General features: G+C 44.2%; 1 protein-coding gene across 3 annotated transcripts in view; it reads right to left on the bottom strand.

The window, feature by feature from the left end:
• The window catches only part of mark4b (MAP/microtubule affinity-regulating kinase 4b), a 48,430-nt gene extending 36,402 nt beyond the window's left edge, over window positions 1-12,028 (bottom strand). For all 3 annotated transcript variants that reach the window (XM_041940088.1, XM_041940085.1, XM_041940087.1), the window contains exon 1: window positions 11,675-12,028. In XM_041940088.1, coding sequence (XP_041796022.1) covers window positions 11,675-11,722 — 48 coding nt within the window. In that variant the 5' untranslated portion in view covers window positions 11,723-12,028. The remainder of the gene's footprint in view (window positions 1-11,674) is intronic.
• Window positions 12,029-13,516: the final 1,488 nt, after the last annotated feature.

Below are 13,516 nucleotides of genomic sequence, written 5' to 3'. Positions count from 1 at the left end.
ACTCTCTGGATGTGGTGACTGAGAGGAGGACGCTGTCCACGTTTGTTAGCACCATGAACGCCATTCATGCCTGTCTTGTTTCAAAACTGAACAAAAGCATAGAGAAAATATAGAAACAGGATATTTAAATATGGTGGCAGTTTTATGTGACATGCTGCTAATCAGGCTGCAGATTTTTACGTAATAAAAGATGAGAAGAAAGACCAGCTGCTAGCGTTTTCTCTTCCCGTTCCGTTTCTGATCTGGTGCACTCTGGTCCCACCTGATATGTGACATATACAATATATCTGCAAGAAAAGTAAAACACCCTGATGCACAGCACAGAGATATGTGATAGATCTACAAATCATGATAAGTAACTCTTGAATCTTTTCATCCTCCGTAGTACAAAAGAGTAAATGCTATGTGGCGTTCCAGTCAAGCTGCTCTACAGTACAGCAGCTCTCATCTCTGTGCTGGTCTGTGTGGGCGTACAGCTGAATAAAAATTCATATGAATGAATGACTGAATGGAAACTCTCAGAAATCTTGTGATACAGTTCTGTGGCTGAACATGACGCTTCAGTTTCTTTACATGCGAAACTGAATGCGAACGTCTTTCTTCCTTTTTCCGGTTTTAATTCTGGCGGAGCGGTGAAGGGAGGGGACACAACAGCAACGTCAAGACTCGCATTGTGACGAACACACACGTGTTTCCAAACAATGGACCACGCCCCGAGGGAGGCGTCCTGCTGCTGCAGCCTGGACGGGCGGAGTGTGTGTTAGTGGGATGGTATTGAGTAAAAACAGGATGTATGACATTACTCCCCAGCAGAGGGAATGGCGTAAACTTGATCTATCCTTAGACACACACGCACGCACGCACGCACGCACGCACGCAGAGTCCGATTTCCTCTTCCTCTGCCGCGGCGCTCGGCCTTGTGGCCTCAGATTGGTGCGTCCTGACACACACCTCCTCTATCACATGCCACAGCAGACACAAAGTCTCCACAATAAAACAGACGAAAACAAAGAGATAACTCTGCTGAAAATAAAAAAAGAGTTATCCTAGCGGCTCAGTTGGCTAAATTACACAACACGCTACTTTGATGTCATGAGTTGTCCGGACGGTGTCTTCCAGTCTGTGGGACTGCACTGTGCTCGGTCTTATCAAACAAAAACAAAAAGGACAGACAGCTTTGAACTTTCTGAGCTGGAGGACGCGGCCAGTGATATCTAGCTGGGGAGGTCAGGACATGAATTTATCATCAGGTCCCAGAGCAGCAGCTAAAGCTTATTTAAAGGTCTATTTTTAACTGATGAAATTAGGGTGATCCATACCAAAACGCTCATACCTGTAGCACTGAAAACGAGAGGAAAAAAGGTGAAAAGATACTAAAAGCAGTCTTACACCACTGTGGATTCATACTGACAGAGCTCCTCTACACCTAATGCACACACTAGCCAATAATTACATATTTTTAAAAATCAAAGCCACCGACTCCCTTTGGATAGCATGCTGCTGGCATCACGGTAGACTGGCAGTCTGAGATGCCTCTCATGCAACCACAGTATCCAAAGTTAAAGTCTGACTGCGCTCCCCGTCTCACGGCACCCCCTCCTCGACTGCTGTCAACTACTGAACACAGAAAAAGTTTATACAGATGGAGGCAATAACAGATCATTCTTGTCTATCTCTGTTAAACCTTCAAACACGTCAATAACTCAGCATCTCTGTGTGAACTTCTCACATCTCAGTCATCCATCAGCAGAAAGTGTCAAGAGCAGCAGGAAGTTGCATGAACTCAACCTGCGTCACTTCCTGTCCTGAAGACTGAGATGTCACAGCAGTGACAGCAGACGTGTCACATGTTGCTCAGCAAGCATTTCCTGGCAGGCCTGACAAGGAAGAGGAAGCTGCCAGAAAAACATGTCAGTGACCACGACAGACAGGCTGTCAGAGAGCGAGGAGCCGAGGCTCCGCCAGCTGCTCCAGTCTGGCTTTGCTCAATGTCAACGTGATCTGCATTTTTCACAAAGCGTTTTATTCCAGGTGATGGATGTGTTAGAAAAAGAATAACCGCTAACTGGCTATTAGCCACCGCGCTGGATATTAGTCACAGTTATTGAATAAAGTGTGAATCACTTCTGATTAAAATAAAATATGAAGCCTTATGAAGTCCATTCCAGACTCTGATCTTCTGAAGTCCACGTTTTATAATTAAAAGCACATTTTATCACCAGAAAAAGTGCCTAATCATGTTATGTGAACTAAAATGTAAACAACTCAATAAGAAATATTCTGAATTCAATGAATATCACTGACAACCAACGTTGCATTATTTTTTTTCTAACGGACCTTGTGCAGGGCAGCATCCACATGCAAAACGCAGCAATGCAATATACAAACCGCACTCATTTCAGCACAGACACTATACTGTTCCTCCAGAAATCCCTGGCTCTCGGTCAGTCTGTCGGTGTCTGTCCCTTTGGTCCCCCCTGTCCTCGTTCCAGCCCACACACAACAGGACGGATCATTGCAGAGAGGCATTGGTCTAATGTGACTTAGAATTCAAATGTCAGCGTTATGAATGAAGCCTCAAACTATTCGTGGTAGCCCGTTATGATTATTGACAAGTTAGTACGACATTAACAAGCGTGTGTGTGTGTGTGTGTGTGTGTGAGGGAGGGAGGGAGGATTAAAACTGGATAAGCATACGTGATTTCAGGAGTGGCACTGTCCACCACTGAAATCTGATTGGCCACTCCAAGTACAGCCCCATGTATGTTGGATGTTAGTTATCACTTCTATTTTTGTGACCCTAACCCCATTTTTGATGTGAAAATAAATCAGTGTTTCCTCTAGTCATTACAATATCAATAACTCATTGATTAGATGTTTATGAAACATGACACGTGTTCAGTTGATGTGAAGATGACACATGGTGCAGAAAGGGTTAATATCAATAAAACAATGAGGAATTATTTGTTTGAGACAGGTGTTCCACTCTCTTTCTTGTTAGGTAGGCGTTTGAAATGTTTGGTTTCCTAGGAGAGAACAGGAGAGTTCGCTTTTAATCCTCAGTTTTGCCATTCACATAAAGACCCTGATTTAAAATTCATTTCTGTTTGCAGCTAAAGCAAAACATGCTTTCACTGGGCAGCAAATAGTGTGATTAAATAAGCAGCTTTTCCTTTAGGAAATCAGGCACAAGGAGCTATTATAGCAATAAGAATAAAGCCATCCTTCGTTTTTGTGCTCTGTGGTTGACACTTCTTAAAACACATATTCACCAGTTCTGAGGCGCAAAATGTTTTCATGCTCACAAAGCTTTATTGAACTTTCAGTAACAAGATTTTACTTGCCAAACTGAAAATTTACCCACATTTGGTGCTTGGTAGGTGTTAATCCGGACCCTGTCTGTGTGTGGCAGGGTGTGTTCTGGTGTGGAGGAGGCAGCTTTGAAATGTTAGAGGGCTCAGTGGTTCATGACTGTCAGACATCAGCCCAACCACAGTGAGTCTAGAACCATCTTACACTGGAACATCTCGAGTGGACTTAAGAAACAAGAACTTCTTTTGGAGAACATGGTGAGAACTGTCGAAATATTACAGCCAACGTGAGCCAGAGGACACAAATTTGGAGAGGATAACTACCAAACGCCTTCCTCCTCCAGTCTGACGTTATCTGGTCCCAGTATGTAAAGTGTAACTGGATTCCTCCGTGTGGACAGTGCCGGAACACACACACACACTCTTTCTGTTTGCCTCTGGAGATCTGCCACATTACTCAGCATATCATTCACTGCAGGGCTGTGATCATCAGGCCAGGCTGCGTAAGGGTCAGATTTATTCTGTTTGGATCAACAGCAGCGGATTAAAGAGCTGAGTCACTCCTTGGCTTCGGTTTCTGGTTCCTCTCTCTGTACTGATCTGTTCCCTACACTCCGTGTCACTGCATGCTCTGAGAAACATGCAGTCAGACGATCGAACAGCTTGTGCACAAGCCCACAGTTTAGCTTATTTTCTCTCGCTTTGGTTGGAGATAAAAGTGTCCCCAAAATGTCAGTAATAATGCCTCACTGCACAGGAAACTAGTACAGTAGGTCAACTGAACCAGGCAGACAAATGCCAAGTTTGGCTAACGTGCTTGTTTGTTTAAAAACTCGTACAATCTTTTGTGCTCTTCTCCCTGTCAGACGTCTTTTTAGCAAAGTTGCTGATGAGTAACTATGATTACGGGCAGGAGTGGAGGCCAAACTACAAAAAAAAGTTGTTTAAAACCATAATTTTCCTTCAAAGATGCTACATATATCATTTGTAGACATTACTGAAACACTGGTCAAGACAACTGGCCGCCTCTGACACATGCCACTGCTGTCTAATGGTGGGCGTTTTTATACTTTTACTGGATCTTTACTCTCACCTCTTAATCATCCCTGAATCCGAAAAACCTGTTTCGACCTGCTCATACACTTAGAGAGTCAAATTCTCTCACTCATTTCACATTTCACTGTGTAATATACATTAAGCCCAGCGGCTTCCAACCTTTTCTAACATTCTCCCGTCTCACAGTCTTTGTTTCTGGCCAGTTCAGTCCAACCCAAGGTCTGCACAAGCTCTCACAACATTCATTTTTCTTCCTCGTGCCCAAATAATCTTCCTGAAAGGTCTGCTATAGGGGGACTCAACAAGCTTTTTTTTAAGTGAAACAGACACCTGATCTGCGAGGAAATTAAATCTATTGGTTGGTTTGGCTTCACAGATGAGGATTAGTGCAGATCCACTGACTAACTGGCTGAAACAAGGAATTTCCATGTTGGGTTTACTATTTTTTAGTTAAAAACTATTATTTGAAAACGTGCTTTTATTTATTTAATTTGAAACAAAACTGTTGTGGCCAATTGTTGACCAAGTTGGTTTTGCTGATGTTTTTCTTCAAGTTACAGTCTGTCTGCTGCAGGAAGCTACTAAGATGTCACTGTTTGGGGAAGTCGTGACAAAGCAGTCAACAACACCTGCAATGCACCGCTGTCTCTCTGCCTTTAGCCATTTAATCAACAGAAAGGTCCCAAAAGCCTCTTCAACCCTGGAGGAAAACACAAATGGAAAAAGCCAGTGACAATGACCACATCAGAGACTCTGTTTCTGCAGACCACAATTACAGGACTCTGTCTGGATAACAAGAATCGAATATTACAACACACAGATCACGTGACGCTGTTTTTATCACACACAGCAAAGAGTAAACAACATGAAGCACGGAGCGCAAGTTGCCAAACAATCCTGATAAAACATATGTGAGTACTGCACGGATTCATCACTGGTGTTGGTGACCAGAATGCAAAACAAGTTGGTGGCACGATTGGAAAAAAGGTGTGTGGAAGTGCAGATAAATGAATATCCTTCATTCAACCGACAGAAAACACAATGATTATTTTCATTTATCTGCCACTTCATACAGCCACACGTGGAGCGGAGCTTCAACGAAATGCAGAACTGACGAGATACCAACAAGACATTCACACTACAGAAGCGAGCAAACAGGAAGAGCGGCGAATGTATCTGCACGGGTTAAACTGCAGCAGCTCAGGCCTGAGGAGACACACAGTAAGCCGACACCTGAGAGGCCGACAGCAGAAGAGCCCCATTAAACAATGAACAACAGACCGACTGTGTGCGTCTGACTGTCCTTTATGCTTGTCTGCCACTTTGATTTTGTAATGGTGTGTATCTGTGGGATAATGTAGGAGTGTGTGTGTGTGTGTGTGGGGGGGGCTGTTAACAGGGGCTCTGTGAACAGCGTCATTCTTCACACAGTAGCCTGATCTCCAGAAAACCTGCAACCAGCCACCTGTTCAGCACCAGCTGCTGACCAACCTCTTCACTAGAATTACATAATAACTGGCAGGAAAACAATTTGTGCTGACGATATTAAATATGTAGATGTGGCATGTACCTGATACTGGGTTCCTTCCTTTTGAACCTTCTTGTTTTTTATTGTCATATGTGGCTGCTTTGGTTACAGAGAAATGCTTCAAGCCAGATTGCAAAAGAAACATCTGCATAATTTTCTCTTTATGCCTTATTCTGAGTGCACTAATATTACTTTTATGTTAATATTACCATTTCAGATACTGTATAATAAAGAAAAGAAAATAGTTGAATTTAAATTGTTGTTATGTTTTTACATTTCCAACAGTAGCACTAAATATAATTTGGATAAATTAAGAAATAGGTATGGTTGAGTGAAAGCATACACAAACTAAAAGAGGAGCACCACGTACAGAAATCTCATCTACATACAAGGAAGAAGACGCCACGGTGATGGACCGCGTGATTGGAAAGTGCCATGTGAAAAGACAACAGAGAGAGAAGCAAAGAATACTAATCTGAGCAGAGAAAGTAAATACTTAAATTTCCCTTTAAAAACCTGCCAATGCTGTGCTCTTGAGCAAGCCATTTACAGGCAGGCCTGCTAAATCTCTTAAGCTCTTTTCCCAGCACTGCCCTGCTTTACATTCACACTTTCATACTTTCACAGCAGACTATGCTCAGTGTCACCACAGTTTGCCACTGCTGCCCACTAAGAAGTGTCACCAGAGCCACGAGAGCATAAAGACTTGCTCATGGGCACCTCGGTAGTAGCCGTTAAGGCTAAACAGATGGTAACTCAATCACCTCTCCAGAGATTAAGCCGGACATGCCCCTAAAACTGACCTACTTCTCCGACCTTTGGGCTCCTGTTGCACCGTAACTCAAAACACATTTCAGTTGAGTTAAGCTGGTGTACAAATCAGCACATTGTGGCCAGTATGTCATTTGATATCAACCCAGCTAATTTTATAGTGATCATGGGGAGCCTCGCAGGTGGAGCGCGCCCCACGTTTGAGGCCCAAGCAGCGAGACCCTTTGCTGCATGTCTTCCCCTCTCTTGCCCACCTTTCCTTTCCATCTAAAATGTTCTATCAGAAATAAAGGCTGGGGGAAAAGCCGGCAAAAAATAATCTTTAAAAAAAATTACACCAATCCTATGTGGTTGAGTTGGCCTCAGTGGACCAGATGATTAACAGCCTGGAGCTGTTTATGTATGTGGTGTGTTTCAGGGGTATCAGAGGTGGGAGCCAGCTTTCGGGCAACAAGTCAGGGCAGCGAGCTCATGAATCTTTGGCTTGTACTGGGAACACAAAAGCCCTGCCCTGCGGTGGCACACGGAAGAAATGTTAGCTTTATTTGTAAGAACACACAGCGGTACAAGTGCGCACAAGCACTCATCCACACCTACTGCAGGACTTCCTTTTCTCTCACACACAGATAAAACCTCATGACTAGCCCCAAGCAAAAGAGTTTGTCCATTCCCACAGTACAGCAACCTACATTCATACCTGCTTATTACATAAGGACCTTCACTGATTATACTTCAGCTCTGAACTTCAAGCTTCACCACCACATGGTGCAGACACAACGACGCAAACTAAAGTTTAAATGCAAAATCTTGCAGGTTTAAAACAGATGCAGGTTCAGCAGGTTACCAGGTTCAGTTGTGTGTAGAAATAAAGGCAACTGGTGATACAGACACAATCCCAGAAACACATCTGAAGCAGATTTATGACGTTAACAACAAATATACAAAAGTAATGTACCTGTATCAACCACAGTGTGTCAGAGGTCATGAGGAGCTACAGGGAAAGATGTGATGTAAGATACCAAACCATCCATGATAAGTACACTGCTAAACTTTACTTAGGCACACATAATGTAAGTTCTCAAGTAAAAGTGGGTCATTTAGCCTCCGCCTCTGCATATATTGTGGCTTTGACCAACACCTGGACCACGACAATGCTTAAGGAACACGATTTTGAGTGTGTGGCACCAGTAAACCTGCAGGCTAGTTTAGGCTAGCACCACCACCTGGCTCTTCTGAGAGGAGAAACACTCACAAAGCAACAATATATCAAAGCAGATATCAATCTATGTCATTTCTGTGTGGAGGTTCATCACTGAAGAAATGTGGAACTTAAAAATTACTCATAATGTCAACAAGCAAGTTCATTGGTTGGAACTTTCATCATGTTGGATCACCGTTAATGTGCACCAAAGTCTTAATCGTCTCACTCAGTGTTTTGGAGGGGGATGAGTTTGGTACAGTTTGGTAAAGAAAGGTTGAAAATGCCAGTGTCAGCTAGCTCGCCAGATACAGGGACTTTATTGATTCCTTGAGGGAAATTTGTTATATTATAGGAGAATGATATATAGTAATAGCAGTGAATGTGCAAAAATGGCAGAGAATGGGGGTATCTCAGTATTTACAGATTGCAGAAGTGCTTTCACCTGCCACACAGAGGTGAGCTTCTGTACAGTGTTAAGCTGAAAGGTAAGAAAGACTTCCTGAATGGGTCTTTGACAGCTGAGCTGATGAGTCTGTGGGACAATGAGCCCCACTGTCTCTATAGTGTATCATGGAGGGGTGCGATGGATTCTCCATGATGGAGCAGTTTGTTATGGAGCCATTATAGTAACAAATCTATCTACAAATGTGAGTGCAGAGCTGTGTAACTGCATCTCAAGATTTGTGCATGTGGACAGGAATCCACAAAGGAGTAGAACAGAATCTGCAAATCTGTATTAAGAGTTGCAAGTGCATTGAGATTTGCAAATGTGTAGATAAATTTGTTTGTCTAAGGAGTGTAATGAGAGGAGAAAGACAGAAGAGAGGCAACAGATGGAACAGAGTGTACGAACATGCAAACTGTAGATTCTGCCGTGAAAGCTCTGGCTGTCATGTCATGACTGAACTATAACCCAACTGGGAGACAATGAGCTCAAAGACAAGGAACCCACGGGAGGGTAAATGTTAGGAGATGCTCTCCAATCTGCAGGAGGTTGTAAAACACCTCACTTACTTTCTGTGTTACATGCAAAACACGCATGTACATGCAACAACATTCATATTACATGCTGTGAATACCACATATTTACTTCTTTCTTCAGATCTCAACATTCAACAACAAGCTCAAAGACTAAAATGCACTCAATTTGACATACCAGGAAGGTAAAAAACAGTGAAACTGTTCTAATTTAAAATTAGCACGACAAGGCAGCTACATCAGCATCTAGTTAAGACATTGCGTGTTTCTTGTCAAAGACATTCATGAAATAGCTCTTAAGCTAAGTGAAGGAGTGACCTCACTCTCGTTTGAAGCTACAGAGAGTAGTGCGATTTCTTGATCAGAATGGTTCAAATCAGATGTGAGCATTTTAATTACACTACAGCTTATTAAAGTGCATAGAATGTGAGCGCGCACAGTAACACAAACATGAGCATCATTAAAACCAAACAGCTTCAGCCTGAGAGGACCTCGAACTGCCAGAAAGCAGAACAGTTCAGAGAAAATGTCATGATGGAATATATCACAATGTTGGTGCCAGTGGTGAAAACATATTGCAAAAGAGCGCACTGATTATGTGTTCCAGCCCTTGGGGTTGAGGGGAGGGGTCTGGATGACCCCCTGTGGTTGCCATGGTGAGGTTGCTAACAAGAGTGGCATGTGACTGAGCGAGCACAGCAATCCTTCTGCTGTCCAGCTCACAGCCAAACTGTTTATTCCCTCCACAGCTTTCAGAAAAGATTCTCCTCTATACCAGCGTGGTCACCACAAAGGTTTAAATGCTGGGTTTTGGTTTTGGTTTTTAAAACTACCAACCAGAATACAGGTGCATCTACATATGGTGAAGCTAGCAAAGACAGCAGATAAGATGATTATTTCTACGCACATAATAAAGAGGAGAGAGTAACCAGTGACACCAATTATTATGTGGAATTTACAACTAAACACCATGTGGCCAAAAAAAAACAACCCAGCTCATACCAGCATGTAGGATTTGGGGGAAAATCGAATATAATACTGCACCATGTTGCACCACAGAATGGACGAATCAAACACAAGCTCCAGAGAAGGTATTTTTATATCACCTGAAGGCCACCATAGGTTCTCCTAGGCATGTCAAACTCATTCCATAAAGGGCCGTGTGGCTGCAGGTTTTCGTTCCAACCAAGGAGGAGCACACCTGGCTGGAATCAATTAATCAGCTGATCTCAGTCTTCAGCTGATAACTAAGTGATCCCTTGATGTTGATTGGTTGGCCTGGTGTGCTCCTCCTTGGTTGGAACAAAAACCTGCAGCCACACGGCCCTTTATGGAATGAGTTTGACATGACTACACGATCAAACAAGGAGGACTGAAGGATGTTCAGATGGTTGCAATCTGCAACCTCACACATAAGATGCCACTAAGTCCGACACAGTGGTCCTAAAAGTAACTATAAAGGGAGTTTCCTGTTGTCATGACTGAGCATTTTGGATTATGAAAGCAATAAAAGGCTCTGTCTGAATGCAGCATCGCCTTTTCGAGTCCTACATTTGGGTGTGGCCTGACACAAACCATCTAAACCTTCCACAGCTGGTTCATGCAAAAAGATCGAAATATCTGCTGGCATCTGCCCCCTCTAAGTGTTTCTGTGTCCTGGCAAGAGCAATGAACACCAAACTGTTCCAAACTGACTACACCATCACTACTGTTGACTGCCATTTACATCACCTGAGACAGCAGCACATTATCTAAACGTCAAAAATACAGACATTGGTGTAGTGACGATACATGCTGTAAAAACACAGGGTGGAAGTATTCTGTCAGCTCCTGACTGGAGCTTCAAATCCAAAAGGAGAGTGTGATATTTCAGGCTGCTAGGTTGGTGTTAGCTAGGTGCCCTTGAGATAAAGGTGGGGATCCTCAGTGCAGCTGCACTACTGATGTCAATATCTGGTAGTGGGATATTATTGAGTCTCGCATCCTTACATGTATCTTGACAATAAATAACACAAATTCCTTACAATAAAACTGTCAAATGCTTCAAAAAAGCCATTCCACTCAAAGTCCTGCCTCCCTAAAACCCAGACGCTGCCACAGAAAAACATCAGCAGAACAAACCAGGCTAGCCTGACACAGCAGATTTTGCAATATTGTGGTGCCCACTGAGCTGCCTTTCACATAGTTTCATTAAAGGGGAAACTGGACAGACCAGACAGGGTGGAGGGGGACAGAGAAGGTGAAGAGCTGCCAGTAAGGTGATGGACGAGGGATGGACTGGCAGAAAAAAGGAGGGATGGAGTGGAGGGGTAGGTGCAGGGCAGGGTGGGTGCGGAAAGGGCTGGGTGGCCTTGCATCAGATGCATTAATTATTGATCAGCTGGGGGAAGACAAACATGCGCACTGGAGACACTGGTGGGTAACGGAGATGGAGGCGAAAGTCTAGTAAGATTTATATATTTTTAGGCAGCTCATTGATTAAATCTGTGCATTTTGTGGGTTATCAATGTAACACACGATGCCTTGCACCCACTCCAAGGCACCCCAACCCCCCCTCCTCTCATCTCTCTGCCCATGTTCCCAGTCTCCATCCTGACCAGCCCGTGTGTCCAATTGCAACCCGTCCCAAATGAGCTAGGGGGGGATTATCGCGTCTGTGTCGCTTTGCTTGATTGCAGCTGCTCTTTGCACATGGCAGACTAATCTCGGGGCCTGAGGCTTGAGTGGGTTATTATCATATTCTTCAAAAGAACAATAAAACATAATGGTAGCCTATTCCTGCTGCTGGAGGTGACGATCAGACACCCTGTGTTGTAATTATCTACTTACATGGTCCGGGTTCCGCTCGTTCCCAGGCAGTGCCGTGCGTAAAGACATTTTCGTCCCTGAGTGCGCTTCGCCGTCCGAGAGAAAAGACAGAAGTGGGCTGACGGTTTGTGTTCAGACTGGGTTTAAAAAAAAAAACACCCCAGATCAGCCTGGTTGTCAGTCACACCAGGCTCTGTGTATCAGGAGAAAAAACAGCCTCACTTCTCATACAATCCTCATTGTCACAGTCCGTGAATGCAGCACAGATCACCCAGTCAGTGATCCAGCTTAAACTGAAAAAACAAACTGGTCCGCTACATCCACTTCATGTCTGTGTGCTGTCGTTTGTACCAAAACAGCCTCATCTGAAGAGAAAAAGCAGCCCAGACTGGACCCCCCACCCCCCACCCCCACTTAGCTTTTCACTTTCCCCCGATCCTTCTCAGACGCTATCGGACCATTTCGGTGGACAGCGGCTGGATCGCTGCGAAAACAGCCCAGGTGGTCAGCGCTTCGCTTTCATTCGCATCGTCTGAAGAGGTGGGGAAGGAAACTCAAACAATGAGGCTACAAATACGGGATAAAAAAAGCGAAAACACAGCCGTGGTCTCCGGGCGTCCCTGCGACCACCGCGGGCTGACCTGAGGAAAAGAGGGAGTTTCTGTCTTCCTGTGCGGTAGCTAGTGTGATTTTTCTGGGTGACAAACGTCAGACCGGTGGCTCCCACGGAGAAACGGCCACGGAAGCAGAAGCAGGAACCGTCTGAGGCAACATCACAGGCGGTGTACGAAGCCTCGGGATGCGAATCAATGGCAAACTGCGGCTGAATTAAAGAAAGCGGCGGATGTGCCGCCTCTCAGTCAGTCTCAGTCAAGTCCGCCCCGAGCGTCTCTCGCTCGGCTCGCTTACAAGTGTCTCCGCGCTGGATGGAAAGTCGCCGGTGTCGGACGAGCAGCGGCGGAGTACGAAGACATGTCTCCCGTGTCGGAGACGTTATTTTCTGTGAATTAGACGAGAGAAAACGGTAACCCCCTCCTCCTCCTCCCGAACAGCACGGTGACAAGGGGCAGAGGGAGGGAGAGCACGTCAGCGGGAATAAAAGGCAGGGCCGCGCACGCGCACACACGCGCCTTTTCTCTGCCCTCGCGTGTGTGCTGCCTTCAGGTTCGGCTCGTGAAATTAGTCTTCAGAGTTTCTGAAGTCGTAACTGATAATTTGCTTGTGAATTAAAGCCATAATTAATGGATGACTGGCTCAGTTTTCCCTCACAGTTTTATATACACATAACTGCAACACAGGGCTTCACTAAGTTTCAGGCCAAAATCTCTTGAATTTCACTTCCTGGAAAACCACATAGTGTGTTTTTTTTCTCCTGAGATATCAATTATTGCCTCCTGGTGGCTAAAGTCTATCCATTTCAAGAGAGAAAACAGTTAAACATGATACAAAAGTTCTTCTTATTATTATTAGTATATATAATATAATAATATAATATTAGTAGTATTATTATTATACTTTTGCAATGCATTTTTGAGGGGTTTGGAATTCTCACTAAAAATGGGTATATGTCAGAACCGGTGAAAATTGCAGTGTTCTGCAGTGACTGGGCTTTATCGTGGTCAGCGGGCTTCATAGCACCACCAAGGTTGAGATAAAGTTGCTTTGACGTTAAAGTGATTATGTGGGAAACTTTAAATGTTTTTAGAGTTTGCCAAACAGGAAGTCAGTCACTCTGGTTTTTGTGCATTTATCTGAAGTCAAGAAAACTTGCACGCATGTTTTAACAGGTGAATATTTACACTTGATGTGGTCATTGGGTTTGACCATGGCATGTTGGGCCCTGAATACTTTTAGCCTTCAGAC

This window comes from Chelmon rostratus, chromosome 7 (genome assembly GCF_017976325.1).
Source record: "Chelmon rostratus isolate fCheRos1 chromosome 7, fCheRos1.pri, whole genome shotgun sequence".
Lineage (NCBI taxonomy): Eukaryota > Metazoa > Chordata > Actinopteri > Chaetodontiformes > Chaetodontidae > Chelmon > Chelmon rostratus.
This window is presented reverse-complemented; position numbering and strand designations above follow the sequence as displayed.